The sequence below is a fragment of the Chiroxiphia lanceolata genome, chromosome 3 (assembly GCF_009829145.1).
Source record: "Chiroxiphia lanceolata isolate bChiLan1 chromosome 3, bChiLan1.pri, whole genome shotgun sequence".
Taxonomy (NCBI): domain Eukaryota; kingdom Metazoa; phylum Chordata; class Aves; order Passeriformes; family Pipridae; genus Chiroxiphia; species Chiroxiphia lanceolata.
The window spans coordinates 84094429-84110685 of record NC_045639.1 but is presented as its reverse complement, the minus strand read 5'-3'; the positions used below and the strand labels follow the sequence as shown (position 1 = coordinate 84110685).

The window sequence follows — 16257 nt, the reverse complement described above, 5'->3', positions numbered from 1 at the left end:
GTGTTAATTTTATGACTTCCTAAACAGCAGAAGTGTATAAACACTCATCTTTCCAGTTTGATTAAAGTTTGTATTGATATGTCAGTATTTTATACAGCACTATGTTGTGTATAATTATTTGTTGCAACATACGTTTAAACACGGTATCATCACGGGACTTTTTTTTAGTCTAAGCAGATGTTAATTATAGAAATAGAAAAGAAGGAAAGCTTTTTGTCATTAATCAAACATAGTGGTGCTTCTAAATTAATTTTAATTGTTTTAATTTTGTCCGAAATGTCAGCATTTCGGTCTTCCATTCTAAACCAAAAGTAAGTTTTCCCCAGTTAGAGCTGCTTCTGTTTTATTACAGAGAGTGTGCAGGTGTTGATGACACTTTGTCCATTGCTTACATAAGTATCTGAGCTGCATGGAAGCAAATACTAGTTGCCATGAACATACCCTCTTTCTTTTCATCTAATGTTTTTTGCACTGTCAAAGTATTGTCTCTATTCTGTAGGTCCTTTGAGATATAAAAGGAATAAAAGTTACTCACCTATACTGAGAAAGTAGTATCAGTCTTCTGCATGTGAAAATTCCAGGCTCACAGACTACATCACTAGAAATATGACTTGTGGCTGCTGAAATGACCTAAGAATTGTAGAGAATTTATTCAAAGCTAAATTTATTTTCCTTTTCTTGTTTTATATTGCTGTTTTTAAGGGCATTTGAATAAATTCAATAAATGTGCATGAACCACTAAGACAAGAAAACAGAAATTCTTTAAGTGCAATTTAGAATTGCACTAATCTATTTCATGACCTGTCAGTAGGACTCCAGTTCTGTCCAGTAAGAGAGCAGCAGCTTGGAATTTGATCCAGGGCCATCCGATCTGTTGTTTTGCAAAGAGGAAGTATGATAAAGGGCCAGGGAACTGGAACACAGCAGTTTCCTTTAATGTATTAGTTCTGGTTCTTGTGAAAGCATTGTAAAGAAGACAGGTAAGAGAACTTCCTCCCTGCTTTCAGATTATGTAGTAAATATGCATTCTATTCCAGGTGGTTTCCATGTAATGTAGGAGAAGCTTAGAGGATTAATTTCAACCAAAAGCTTTGACACCTTCTGCATTTTGAATTTGATGATATAAATACATTAATTCTGATTAGCAGATCATCAGATCCAGCCAAGAGGTCCTTGTAACCCTTGTTTCCATCTCATGTAATGCTCAATCTTATATAAATAATAATTTTTTAACTTATTTAACTCTGAAAAGTTTGTATTGAGAAATCATAATAAGAAAATAATTTAAAAAATTAAATTAAAAACTGAGGAGCCTGAAAATGCATATTACTACTAGGAAACACATTTCCAAGTACTTGGTGAGGCAAAATTGACAAGGACTGATCTCATAAAAGATAGTGTCCAAAATCCGTATTGCACACCCATCTGATCTGTAACATGAGTGATTATTTTAAAATTCGCTCTGAAGAACAGAATTAGTGTTACTTAAGGTTGGTATTAATATATTCTGGAATAGCAGCATATATATGAGGCTTGCTAATTTATAGCCATACCCTCTGAACTTTCTGGGTGGACTAGCTCTGGGTGTGTGTACATGTACATACACTGCTACCCACTTACAGACACTGGTGGGCAAGATTAGTAGCTCTGTTACCTGACTGTGCACCATTAGGGAACAATAAAGGTATCCCTCTACAACTTCTGTGGCATAAATTTACAGTGGTAGTAATTGCATCAATTAGTGCTATGGAAGACATCTAACAGAAGAAACACAGACACATTTTGTTGAGATTATTAAATGGTTTGGAAAGGTTAATAAGCCTTGAGCCAGAAAATGTTCTAGACTGATTTTTTTTTTCCCATGGTTTTATAATACAGTATTTCAGAGTGCATTTGTCTCCAGAAAAGCAATTATCTGAAAAAATACTTCCTCCTTGCCATCAGACTTACCCTTTCTGTTCAAAGTCAGTTCTGTGTGGCTAAAATAATCTTCCTTTAATGCAGAGAAAAGCTAATTAGTTAACTTGTAGCTTCTATTATCCATAATATCCATATTATCCATAATATCCATAAATTAGATAGCTTACTAAATTGCAATTAGTTGCAATTTTTAAGACCTACTGAAAGTAACACAGTTTCCTAACTGCTTGGAAGAGCTTCTCTAAAACTTTTTGTATAGATTCCTCACTTAAGAATCAAAGATTTTTGCTTGTAACATCATACATCTAATATCCAAATTACAAGAACTAAAAGCATAGAACATCATTTTTGTTTCTACATGTATGTTTTTAACATAGGGTTTTTTTTTTTTCTGGGCACAGTCACAGTTTATCATTGTAAAGAGTTTCAGGACATGTTGCATCTGAGGTTCTAGTTTAGAATGGGATGAATAACATCCTGCAAGACCACAGGAACTACTCAGTTGCCAAAACTCAGACATCTAATACCAAACTGGATAACCTAAGGTACACCTCCTGGCTTGCAGCTGCTGACTCTTATGTAAAGCTCTGCTCGTGATATGCCTCGGATACCCTTGGGCATCTGAAATGGCAATAAATATCGGCATTCAAGCTACTGAGTTCCACCCCCTGCTTCCCTCTGCTGGGCAACTATCTCAGTTTTCTAATGCCTGTTTGGTCAGATGACCCCTAGACTGAAAGTCTAAAGAGCAGACTTTGTAGGGCTTTAAAATCATCTATTTCATCGAAATTCAGTAAATCATTAACAACAGTTATCGTCTCAACTTAGAAAACTGCAATTTAATCTAATAAGCAAAGTAAAAACATTTATCGCATCACTCTTAGTTAATAGTAAAAACAATCAGGCATGACTGTCCTAGAGTCAGGTGTTTGGTATTTGAAAAAACAGACTGTCTGTTTACCTCTGGTTTGGAAGGAGGTTTTCCCTAATTATACACTTTGATTTAATTGGACTTTAGAAGTATGCAAATACTTAATATTGTCTTTTTATATTTTTTACTGTCTGCTCTGATAAGAGTGTCAATACTGACTTCTTGGCACAGCTTTTGAACTGTAGATTTTTCTTATCAGGTTCCAGAGAGACAGGACTGGAGTAGGCAAGGCTGGGGATAATGTGTTTTGGTAATGAACCTAATTTTTAAGATGTCTAGAAAACTCAGCAAAATTACTTTGGTGTGTTGAGGTTTTGCAATAGGATGGCTGTGGTCTCTTCGTATTGTCCCTGAGGTGGGAGTCTACCTGAAAAACATTACCCTAGGGTGCTTCAACACAGATTTTAGGTTTAAGAACTACTAGCTCAGAAGGTCAAAGTGAGCAATCTCTGAGCCACAATCTTCCACAGTTTTACCTGAAGAAGGTAAAGTGCTGTATTTTTGTTAGATTCTAATGGAATCAAAAACAGCTTGCATTGTTTGTAAAAACAATAATTGTATAATAAATTTCAGACTTCAGAAAGTCTATAACAGTATAAAATTTAGTCTGAGTGAAATTGATACTTTTTCATAGACCCATATCAAAGCCTGGACCCGTCTGGCTTTGTACCAGTGGCATAAACAGTATTTTAGACTTGCTAGAGCTATCAGTCCATTTTCTAAAATATATAATTAATTTTCTAGCAGCTATGATTTTTACCTTTCAGTTCTGGTCATCTATCTACTGTTATTGCAGCCTTTTTCAGAACAAAGTCATCTCATATTATTGGTAGATTTTTGCTGTTAAGGAGGACACAGAATTTCATTCCAGAGAGACAACTCCCCAAGATTTAAGTTTTTATCTTCCCAGTTATTTCCTATGTACAGAAGAGATTCTGGAAACTTCTGTTTAAAATTCCAATTTCCAAATACAGGACAGGTAAATTTATATTGTATTAAGCTGTAAGACTTTTTTTTTAGTTTGGTCAGTGAGCTAATTTGGCAAACTGACTCTTCCACTTAACTAACTCAGAACTGGCTTGTGTATTTTCTATTGAGATTGAAAATTTGGACTTTTGTTTTCTAGAGGTGTCAATTGAATAGGTGATTGTCTATATTTAGAAGTAAAAAATTCTTTTTTGCTTGTTATTTTATTTCTCAGAAAACAGAAATCCACCAGTTCTAATTATATGCCTAAAACAAACAAAGCTGTTATTGTTGTTTTTCTGTGCATCACTATTGTATGTCACAGCCTGTGGATAATTAGGTAAAGAAACCTCTCTTTGACTCATGAAGAGGAGGTGTGTTGACTTTTCATAGTATGATGGAGTGTTAGTTGTTTGGGTGTTACCACCAGAAAAGGAAGCATTTCTTAGAAACAATCATCCTGAATGTGTAACTGTTCTGATTATATAAATACTACTGCTAGTTTTAACGGTATTCCTTACACTGTCATCTGAGTTGTTGTGCTGCAGAAACATTTTCACACTGTGCTTATGTATTGATTTTATTTTATTCTCAGGTCCAGTCTGTGTATGACATTACCCAGTATGAGAATATTTTTCCTTTGTGCATGATTCTGGAACAACTTCTTCAAAATAAGACAGAAGAAAGTAACGTTTCGAGCTCAGACTATGAAGGAGAAGAAAAAATCAAATTTCTGAAGAACCTTGATCAAATTATTCTTCATCTCTCAGATGAATTCCCTCTATTTTCTTTATATTTATGGAGAGTGAGTGTTCTTTTAAACTCAGCTCAAATGCAAATTGATTAAAACAAGCAGCCTACTTTTTAACAGTGCATTTGTTTGGGGGGTATGCATTGGAAGGTTTTCGAGCCAGACAGGAAAATTGTTGTTATTGGAAAACATTTAGTTTAAACTACTATTCTATACACCAGTTTCAGAGATAATGCAGTTTATTTCCAAACTTAAATGTAGAAAAAACTGTAATAATCCAGGTGCCATTTTGAATAAATGCTGTTTCATGTAATGGAAAACAATATGTTGGTGTTTCTGTACACAGTGAAAATGGAACACAGAAAGTTGTTTCAAGTGCTGTTTAAAATAAACACTATGAATTTTAAAGTCGAGTCATAAAATGTGTGTAGAGATTCCAAGTTAGGAAACTATTGCCTGTCCTTTAAGAGTTGTGTAGCTTCTGTATAATTTAGATACAGTGTCTGGTTGGCAGAAGTAGAAATGCTTATTTTTAAACTTGGTAACTCATCATTACAAATACTTATAGGACATACTTTGTTAACAATTTAATCAAAATAGTCATTACCTGAGCAAAATAAAATCTGGTGCTCAGTTTTACAACTTTCTTACACTCGTATACTGTTTGGCTTTACTTGTGTATGCACAAGTGTAGGTACAGTAGGCCTAATTCATTCTGGGTTGAGTAATGATTTCAGAGATCTAATCTGAATAAATATAACTCATTTAGTGGTTACTTTAAACCTCTCTGTTCAAAATTAATGAATATTGATAAAATCCTCTTTGTGTCTTTTCATTTTATCTGATTTTTAGCTTTTGTTTTCCTGTGTGATGGTATTATATTCATAGTAATAATTAAAGTAAAATATTTTAACAGAAATTATCTTAAACATAAAAGGTCTTTGTAGTGTGAGTTCAATAATACCTTAACAGAACCAGAGTATTTAATTTATCTAGAGGATAACTATAATGATAAACAACTTTTTTTTCTAGTAGACAAACAACATTTTAGTTGTATTATGTCTCCTAGAAGTGCATATTTCCTGTAAATGTAAAAAATTTTGAGGATTAGTCCTTATCCTTCCCCTTGCACTTGTTTCATCAGATCAATTTTTATATCAGGAAAATTCACTGAAACACCATTATCTTATTAATTTGAATGCATTTATTTTGTAATAAACCTTTGCTTTATAAATATGTAAAACGCATTGATATTTAGAAAGCAGGTGAATTGGCAGGTGAATTACTGTGATGGTGAATTGGCTCCCCAAAGAGTGTTTCTTAGTTTGACACTGGCCACTGTTCTGTTTCTTCATATTTGATATGTCATATGGTAACATTTATTTAATGCTTTCTTTTAGTAAATTTTTTTCAACAGAAATGTTTGATTTGCAAAGCAAGTATTTCTGAATAGTCACATGACAACATCAGATGAGTTTAGCCAAACTAAAGAAAATAAATATAAGTTTTGTAACTACTCAGGAACTGCCATGCCCTTTTTATTGCTACTTTTCTTGCTTGTTTGGTTGTTTCATTAAGATAAGAAAATCAGTTCTCCCTCCACAGCACTGAAAGCATGGTTACAAAAAGAGCAAGGAGAGAAGTCAACAAAATGAACTGTTATCTAATTGATATCATTTTCATTTTCATTTTTTCAAAAAAGCTTCATTCAAAAGTAGTTTGTAAACAAAAGACACAAAACACAGGAGGATACTGGCATCTGTATAATAGCAAACTGTGTGTGTTTCAAGACTCTAGTTCCAAACAACAGGTTCAGCACTAGATTGCACACCTCTGCACATTTGCTGATCGACTGGCAAAAAATATTTTTGTCACTAGTAAAACAACACGAGCACAAAGGGACACATATTTTCTTCTATGCAGGTTGTAGCATTTTCTCACCAGCAAACTCTCTAGGCCACTGGAAAAGCAATGGATATTTTGGGAAATATATTCATTGCTGGTAAATTTTGAAGTAACTGCTCACTTGAGACATGATTTTTGACATGTTTTTTCACAGCATAGAGAGAGAGGAGGTTTTGTGTCCAGAGATGGCATAACTACATGGCACTTATGCTCTGACGGGAATTTGAAACTGTTATGCAGCTTTGAAAGCATTGAGGCAGTGAGAGTTCCCCTTGTAATGCCATTGCAGCAATCTAGACACACGCTGACCTCTCTGCAAAAGGGATGTCACCTGGTCACCTGGGCTCTCTTTATCTGGTTCAGTGGAAAATTAAATAATGCAGTGAACCACATTAATGAGCACCTCAGTTTTGGTGGGAGCAATAACCTCTGCAATCAGAATACTCATTAGATTGTTGTCTCGAATTTCTTGAAGAGATTTTTCACCAAGATGGGACTTGCCTTAAGATGAAGATGTGCAAAGGTAGACACGTGCATTTAGATGTCTCCCTGCAGTTGAGATGTCTAATCTATGAAACACTTGCAAAGTACCCCAATGTTTTGGCCTGGGTATCCAGCTACTACCACAAAGGACTGCAGATCTTCTCTAAGACCTGCATCACATTTTCTCTCTTCATGTAGATGCCTCTGATACCCTGGAGCATCTTTAGTGGCACTGTCACTTAAAGTGTGTGTGCTTAGACAACTGAATTGAGCAGTGGTGATAGCATGAGCATGGATATACAGCTCATGAACATCCATTTAGGTGTCTTAATGTGAAAACTAAATCCTACCTTTGTGATACCTTATCTCTTTTTTGGAGTAGGAAATCCTAGGTTTAAATCCCTGCTCTTCAGACAATTTCTGGTCTTGTCTGATGACTGTTAGATGTAACTTGAGTAAACATCACTGCGTTTTGTAATAAAACAGGATGACTGAGACAGTCCCTGGAAGATTTACAACCAGGTTACAAGTCTTGGACTTAAACTAAGTCTTTTAGTTTTACGTCCACACATCCAACTTTTACCTATCTGACCTCCAGAGAGGAATACCAAACCCAGACAAAGTATCTGTGCTCTTTGCTGAGTGTAGGATGTCTCAAAAGAACAGTCTCAAAATCCCATGTGCTGAGCATAACACGTTGTAGAACTAAACAGAAAACACTTAAAAAAATAACTCGGTCTGATCTGTCATTGCTCCCTGGAGTGTGTCACCTGAGTTATACTTATAGTTTTAGAATGAACAGTTCAAGGATATTTCTTTTGTCTTGCAGATTCTTTTTGTAAATAAATGTACTTTAGAATTTGGCAAAATGGTAATGTTTTGCAAATGCAAATTGTTCAACCTTATAAATACAAATATATATATATATGCATATACACACAGGGTTAAATTATATATGTATATGGTTGAATTAGCAGTGATTATTTATTAGTAGCCTAATTTCAGTTTATGATTTTGTAATTTGTTTTTCTGCCACATTCTTAGCTTCCTGGATGACTGTCTTCTGTACTTGTCTCCATCTGTTTTAAAAAGAATTTTGTGGTAGAGTGTCTCTTTTTATGAGAGTAGAAAAATTATGAGACGAGGAAAATAAATTTTTATTCTAGTGCTGTTCATTCACTGTTCTATTCACTGAAGAATTTTACATACCTATTAGTGACAGCAGTGGGTGGGATTTTGAAGTGAACTTCTTAGGATGTTTTTGTAAGCCTAATTTGGAATCTTTTCATAATATGTTTGTCATTTACTGATTTTACAAGTTATTGCTTATATATGTTGGTAACAGTGGAGAAAAAAAATGTACCTTGTTTTAATCTTGTAATAACTTTTTTTTTTAATTCGGTACTGATACAGAGTAACACTGTATAGTTTACTGTGGTGCAACATTCAGCTGATGTTCACATGAGCATAGGAAAATTTGGGCTGGAGGGGACCTCACGGCCTCCAGTCCAACCACCTGGTTGAATCAAGTTTAGCTATGAGGTCAAACCAGTGTTGGTCAAATCAACATTGTTTATTGCTGTTTTAATATTCAGTCAGGTATTGAAAACTTTCAAGGATGGAGACTGGATAACCTGCTTTTCTGCTTGTCTGTCTTCATGGTGAAAAAATGTTTCCTTGTATACAGTCTGAACTTGTATATAGTTGCTTCATTTATGACATGTCTTCAGTCTTCCCACCACCCAGAGCCTGGACCTATCTCCTTGATACATTTCCTACAGGCACTGGAGGCTTCTGTTAGGTCCCCTGAAACCATCTCTTTCCCAGGCTGAAGAAGCCCAGCTCCCTTAGCCCACCTCACGGCACAGCTGCTCTAGGCCCAGCCATCTTGGTAACCCTCTGCTGAACACACTTCAGTTTATCAGCATCTTTTTGCTGGGGCCCCAAACTGGGCTGTAGTAGTCTAGATGCAGATTAATGAGTGCTGATTGCAGGGAGGTAATCCCTTCCTCAATCTGTGCTTCTTCTGACACAGCACAGGATGCTGTGTGCCCTCATTACTGCCATGGCCACTGCAGGCTCACAGCTCGCTGCCCGCCAGGGCCCCCTAGGACTTAGCCTGCAGAACTGCTCCCCAGCCAGGCACTCCTGTATCACTGCAAAGGACTCTTACTTCCCAGGCTGGACACTTAGAACTTGTCCTTCCTTTCATAGTCTCCTGTCAGCCCATTCTTCCAGCCATCATCAGACCCTCTAATGACATCCATGCCCTCAAGCATATCAACTAGGACTCCCGATTTTGTGTCATCCGCAAATTTGATAAGAGTGCACTCCGTGACCTCCTCCAGGTCACTGGTAAAGTTGTTAAACAGGACACATCCCCTGATAGCTCCCTTTGTTTCTCCACTTGTAACAGGCATCCAGGTAAAGTGCAACCTGTTAACCACTACACTGTGAGCTTGATCATCAAGTAGTTTTTTCACCCACCTGGTTTTTAGCCTATCCTTGCTTTGCAAGGACACTGATCAAATCTGTCAGAACCCGTGTATCTAAACCACCTGATTCCACAGTGGGGAGATATAGACATATATGAGCTGAAATATGACAAAACTGCAACTTGATCTTCAGCTACCCCAATAGTCCCTCCTACTGAACACGTTCACCTAAGCAGGAGGGCCCAGGAGACCTTGTTGAAGGCTGAGACTAAAAAGGGCATCAAGTTTCTCAGCCTTGTATGTGCCTGATATCACAAAAAGTTTCATCCTTTGAGAAATCCTTAATTTGATTGAAAGCCATCTGTGAAATACTATGAGGTAAATCACTTTGGAAGTCATCAGCAATGTAATTAAGTTTATCTTTTCACTTCCAAGAAATCTAGCTTTGAACATCAGATTTGTATAAAATTATTTAATCTGAAATTCAGTTTAGCTTAGCTTGTTTTAAAAAGCTATAGGTTTAGAGGTCATTAATATATGTTCATATTTTATGTTCATATGATTTAGACAAGGGAATTTAGTCTTTAGATCTCTTGTTGGTATAGGAACAGAGGACTCAGAATGACTGTTTCATCAAACCAAAAAAGTCTTACAGCTTCTGCTTTTTTTTTTAGTTCTGCAACTCATGAGCATGTCTAGCCTGCAGGGGCAACTAAGTGGACCAAAACAGCTTCTCAGAGATGGAAAGCCCTACTCATAACTTGTTTTACACAGTAGAAGTGAAGGATATTCTCCAGAATTCCCAACTTGCAAGGGAACACTGCAGTGCTCCTTGTCTGCAAGGTAAAATAGCAGTGAATTCTGAGCAAGCGTATTAAAAATACAGTATTTACATGCAGAACCTCTTTTAGCTCCTGCACAGTCATAATTCCTGTACCTATCTTCAGTATCCCCTTGCCAAGGGGGGAAGCATCTGAACCCAAAAAATAAGACTGTGGAGAAGATGAAGAAGGAGGTGTATATGAGCAGGACCCTTTGACAGTGCTGGAAGAGCTAAGTGGAATGAGGGGTACAGGACTATCACATGGCTGGGCAACAAAGACACAATGTGCAGAGATCAGTCCTCTAAAAGAACATCATTTAACCTCTTCACAGGAAAAAAGGGAAAATACAAAGGCAAAAGCAGATTGTTTTTGTAGTAAGGTGTTGTCACCTCATTCCCTCACAGCCACAAATCTGATTCCAGCTTCTTCAATTCTAACCCTTTTATAAAAAAAACAAAACTCTTCATACCTCACTGTCCCATCACAGATTTCAGATTAAAAGAGAAGGAGGTAAGAACTCCAGTCAGATAATAATCAAAGGACTACATTAACATTGGCATCTTGCTCTATTTCAGTTGAATAGTGAAAAAAGGGGCAAGTTTTAAAATATTTTTAATTATTCATAATGCTAAGCACAAAAAAAGCATAGGATGTTTGTTTTCATTCTCTGATCAGCTGTCCATATATGTATGTTTTCCTTTAGAGCTGAAAAGAAGTTTTGTATACTTATTGTTTCTATAGCTGTATATTTGTAGCTTTCCTGCTTTGTGCTTTTTTTTGCCTGTCACATGCTAGAAAGGGTCTTTTGCTGTTCTGCAGTTCTTAATTGCCTTGAGTTGAGACACTTTCTGCAATTTCATCCAGATGGTGTGCTTCACTTAGACCTTTATTAGATCACCTCCCCCTTATATAAATTGTACCACCCTCCTTATATTTTAGTTTTCCCTTTTGCTTATAAGTAAATTCACTTAGGCTGCACCTGCTTTCTTAATTGAACAAGCAAAGTTAGTTTACAACCTTGCTTTAATTAAGCCATTCTTTCAACGTGGTTTCTTTTCAACTTGCTGATTTCAAATTCATCTTGAATTCTTTATGGTTATGCCCACCTTTAGAATAGTTATACTAGAGAGGCTCATCCTTAATAATAACACTGCTTACCAGGCTTGAGTTCATGTTTGAGATAATCTTTTAAATTATAATTAAGGAAACAGTCTCAGCAAACCAGGAATATCCCACAGTGAATAGAAAGAGTTCCAAGACAAGTTTGGGTTTGCTCTAAAGAGCAGTCTTTTTCTTTCTTTTCTTATTTCTGCAAATGCCATAGATTCACATGACTTGATGAAGGCCAGTTCTGGCACCTTACAGAATTCAACTCTTCAGTATATGCGGCTTAAAAAGCAGCACACATGCATTCATCAACATTTTCTCCGACACAACAGCATGAGAAACTGTACACTGCAGATTTTAGTACTGATGTTTGTTACTCCTCTAAGATGTCCTGGTGGTTTCTTGCTTCCTCCTGTCAGCTGCTCTTTCTGGTGTTTCTTCTGTCAAAGCATAGCGCTTTTTTTCAGTTATAGTTACTGAATTTAGTTATATTCTTTGAAGACTTTCCAGCCTATGAAGACTGAAATTCATCTCTGTCCTCCAGAGTAACCGACCTCCCCTGACCCCAGCATGATGACACCCACAAATTTCATAAGTATACTCTGAGGTATTCAGCCAAGTTTGTACAGTCTGAGGAATATTATGAAGTAAAAACTCTGGAGAAAACAACAGAAATTGAAACTCCTGTAAATTACTGTTATGTACTGAAAGAAAGTAAAACATAGAAAGGACTTTTAAAAGGGAGATACAAAGTCTAATCTGTTTTCTTGTAATATAAATCAGCTCCATTGCATTAGTGAAGCATTTACTTTATATTTCTGCTGAATGCAAGTACAAACTGTGTCAGCCTAATTTTCTATTATCTTTTCAACATACAGAATTGTCAAAGGTTTACAACCACTGAAGGCTGTGAACGTACTTATATACTACTCTTTTTGTTACCTGAGGAAGATATGGGTCATTGCTGAGCTTCACAGCCCTTCAGTCTGTCTTCCTTTGGAAAGTTGTTACTTTTGGCCATTGCGTATTCTGAGCTTTGTCTTTCATATTAGAGATGAGGAAATATGTCTTGAGCCAGAAAAAGTAAGAATGAGATTAATCTTGTAGCTTACTATTTTTCTTAGTGACTGTACTCTTTTTCTTTTGGGAGGTGTGGGGTGGTGGTGGAGACAAGAGGGCTAATTATCCCCAGGGGGATTCTCGGTACCTGTTTTCAGGACTTCTACAGGATATCAAGATGCCTCGCTGGTACCTCACTGGGTACTTGTTATTCATATGGTAATGAGTCCTCTCAAGATCAAGGTTCTTTAGACTTTAGAGAGAAGAGTGTTTTCCAGCTAATCTTTCAATTTATTTTAGTAGCCATCCATAAAAACAGTTCTAAGGGCTGAGATAATTCCACACTGACCTTACTCTGAGGCTGTCTTGTCCTCCAATACAAGGGAAAGCAGACAGATCAGAAAAACGAAGAAACAAAATGACGAAACCTGATTATGCGTCACAGAAAGTGCCAACTCCAGCAAAATTTTCTGAAAGCCTTCAGCAGTGTGTCATCCTTTTAAGAATCCAAGCAGCAAGACTAAATCTTGCCTTTCAGGGTCCTTGCCTAGCTGGAGCTAGCACGGGCAGTAGGAAAAATGTTCCCACAGCCTAGTGCTGTGTCCTCAGTACTGTGCACCTCTGGGATCTACAGCACGAACTGGTTTGGATCACTAGGGCAGGCACTCAGACACTTAGCAGGTAGTTCACTACAGGACTTCTTTATAAAATTAAGCACAGTCTGCTTCCTAAATAGAGAGCCAGTTGCAGTTTTTCTTTTTTTTTTTTTTTTTTTAAAAAAAGGAGCCCCTCATAACTAGGCAATGTAGATTGCTAATATCCCATTCATTATTAATTTTTCCTTATTTATCACTTACTTTTTGAGGCAAACAAACAATTTCAAAGGAGACACTTTTTTTGGTTTTGTATAAAAAGCTCTTTTCAGTAGAGACAATTTATAAGAAATTATGCAACACTTTAAATGTTAGGCTGCCACTACTAGAATATAATAGATTTTCTTATAGGGTTTTTTTTGTGCAGCAATTTATTCTATTATTCAGAAAACAGATTGTTCTATTTGATCCTTCAAAAGTCTACTCATATATTAGAAGCTAAGAGAAGGATGAAGGAAGCCTGTTCCATATGAATACCACTGGACTCCAAATTCCTTCTTGGGTTAAGCTACTGTTGAAAACTTTTCCGTGTGATATTAATGTATGCTCTTGAGCAGCATACTCCACTTTTTTTTCTCCTAATGATTATATAAACCAAAATTGACATCTGAAACTGTAACAAGTAAACAGACTATGAACTTAAGGATTCTGTTTGGCATTTCTAGTTTTTTCTCCTAATGAGAAAGAAAATCTACTTAATTTATGCTGTAGTATGAAAATCACTTAAGGCAACAAGTGAAACAAGTTGAAGAAATAAGTGCCATTCCTGTATCTCACTAGAATTATTTTTGACACTTTCTGATTTTTTTACTCATTAGTTTCTCGTAAAGTTGAAAAGGGTACTAGAGGCGGGTTGCACTCAAGTCATTTCACTGCTGAGTTAGTGATCCTGTGCCACACAAAATTCCCTTACAGCTCTTATGAAATAAAATAAGGGTTTTGGTTTTTAACAAGGGAAAATGTTGACAGCTGAAAGGCTTTGTTGCATTCTGTGACTAGACCGCACAAAAATATCTGAAATTTACTGTTAAGAGTACTCCCCTCTCCTCAGGTCTTCAGCTTTAGTTGGCAGACCATACAATTAGAGTTAATCTGAACCTGTTTGGAAATTAATGAGAAGGGTGAAATACTGAAATTTTGTGATCACCTTTAAAATTAAACAATCCCAAGGTTTTCTTACTTATTTTTGCAAGATCTTTCAGTCCTGTTTTTCTGGCTGCAAGCACACAGATATAACTAAGGGTTAGATTCTCTGTTCCTTACTTGGAGTAAATTAGGGTTTTTTTTTTTGTTCCAGTTCCTGATTTATTAATTTATTTTAACTTCAGGATGCGCCCATGATTCAGGAATTAACAGAAAAGCAGAAGCATGAATCCTAAGCTCCCATAGCACTCCTGTCCCAAAAAGCAGGAAAGACAAAAACCTTATGGATTACACTGATGAAGAAGCCTGTGCAATTTTGCTTTTTCATTCTGTATTTCTTCCAGATAGATTATTTTCAAAAACATTTTGAAAAAATGGGCTCATCATAACCAGATCATCAAATCCACCTTTAGGCTTAGGGACAGAATTCATGTCAACAACACTTTAAAGGAAGATTAGTGAACAAATATCTTACTAATTTCCTGATAAACAGCAGAACATTTTACATGTGCTACCAAGTGTTGATAAACAGGAATACATCCATTTAATATTCCCTGTCCCTGGTCAGATCTTATATTCCTCATTTGCTTTCATTTAACTCTCTAGGTTGTCCCCTGTGATTCAATCTTTCCAGACAGCATTATTTGTGTTGATATCCTGAGCTGATTTGATAATAGCTTTCTGATAACATTATTCTGCTTGGAGAATAGTAATTCTAGCTGTGACTCCACCTGGTCTGCTTTGTATGATTGCAATCTTCCTTAAGCATGTTGCAGCTGCTTGTAAAAACCACAGTACAGTGTGCTGAATACATTAGTCACTTAACATTAGTCCACTAACACTACTGGACTGGTTTGTACATTGCAATTTAGATGTACATCCTTTTTTATTTTTTTTTTTCAGTGAAAGAAGTAGGTAAGATCTTCTAACCGGTCTCTGATCACACTGAAATAGGTGTTTGGTTAAGATGGGTCAGTCTAGCACAAATGTGCTCTTTTTGGTAGCTCATTTCAGCTGAGATGGGTTTGAGGTGTGAACAAGAGCAGTTCAGTAGGTCATCATGATCCCAGGCAACTGCAGTCATGAGCAGCTGGAAGCTGACCTTTTCAGACAGTTCAGCTGCAGTCAGGAAAAAATGTGTCTGCAATTTTACCGATTTCTGGGTTCTCCTTTCCTCTTTGTGCACTTAAATCCTTTCTCTCTTCCCCCTTCCTCATTTTCTTCTTCTCACAGATACCTGTACTATTTGCACCACTCACCACATAGATGCAAAGAATTATCCTAAGCCAATATGATCTGTAGGGCTTCTCACAAAATGCATTTGCGGGTATCTTGTTTTGAAAGGTGGCCCCAGAAGGTTGTAGTAAGGACATTCATTCATTCTTCTTACACAGTATCCAGGTAGGTCATTCACCCAAGTGCTGAACATCAGTTGTCCCTGCTCAGTCTTTCTAAGAAAGGCTTCTGGACAAATATTTTCAGAACAGATATAACCTGTGGCTCTCAAGTACTTTACTATCATTTTGCATAAAGGGTAACATTTAAGACACATCCTTCTTGTTATTCGCCCAGTAACTAACGTTGCACAAGCAGGGCCTTGCTAAGTGTGTTGGCATTGGATGGCTCCCTGCCTGCTGCAATTCCTGTTCTGAGGTGTGCAAGATGTGTACCACCCTGGTGAGGCCTAAGATTCAAAGGCCACATCTGTACTAGCCATATCACCATATCTTCCTTTGGACATTAAGCCAGCTTAAATTCATGTAGTCTTCTAATCAGGGTTGCCATGTCCAAAACAGCTGTTGCGGGATGACCTCAGCCAACACCTGGGCTGAGTTGTAGGGAATCATACAGGCAAGTGCTAGATGACCAGTCAAAAGAAGGTACCAGGGGACTGTTCTGAAATTTCAGCAATAGGTGACTTAACTTTTCTGTCCTGACACTCTCTTGATTCCCCAGTACAAACAAAGTCCTCAGGTTCAAAGCTCATGCAGAGATTGAAATAAGTTTTTGCACAGATGTGCCTGTTGCCAGAAATTTGTGTAGGTGTATTAGGCTTTGCCTAATATCCAGCTATGTGTAT

At 36.8% G+C, this 16257-nt stretch overlaps 1 protein-coding gene across 2 annotated transcripts in view; it reads left to right on the top strand.

Moving 5' to 3' along the window:
* The window catches only part of MEI4 (meiotic double-stranded break formation protein 4), an 83079-nt gene extending 76995 nt beyond the window's left edge, over positions 1-6084 (top strand). For both annotated transcript variants that reach the window (XM_032683905.1, XM_032683906.1), the window contains exon 5: positions 4413-6084. In XM_032683905.1, the coding sequence (XP_032539796.1) occupies positions 4413-4664 (252 nt within the window). In that variant the 3' untranslated portion in view covers positions 4665-6084. The remainder of the gene's footprint in view (positions 1-4412) is intronic.
* Positions 6085-16257: the final 10173 nt, after the last annotated feature.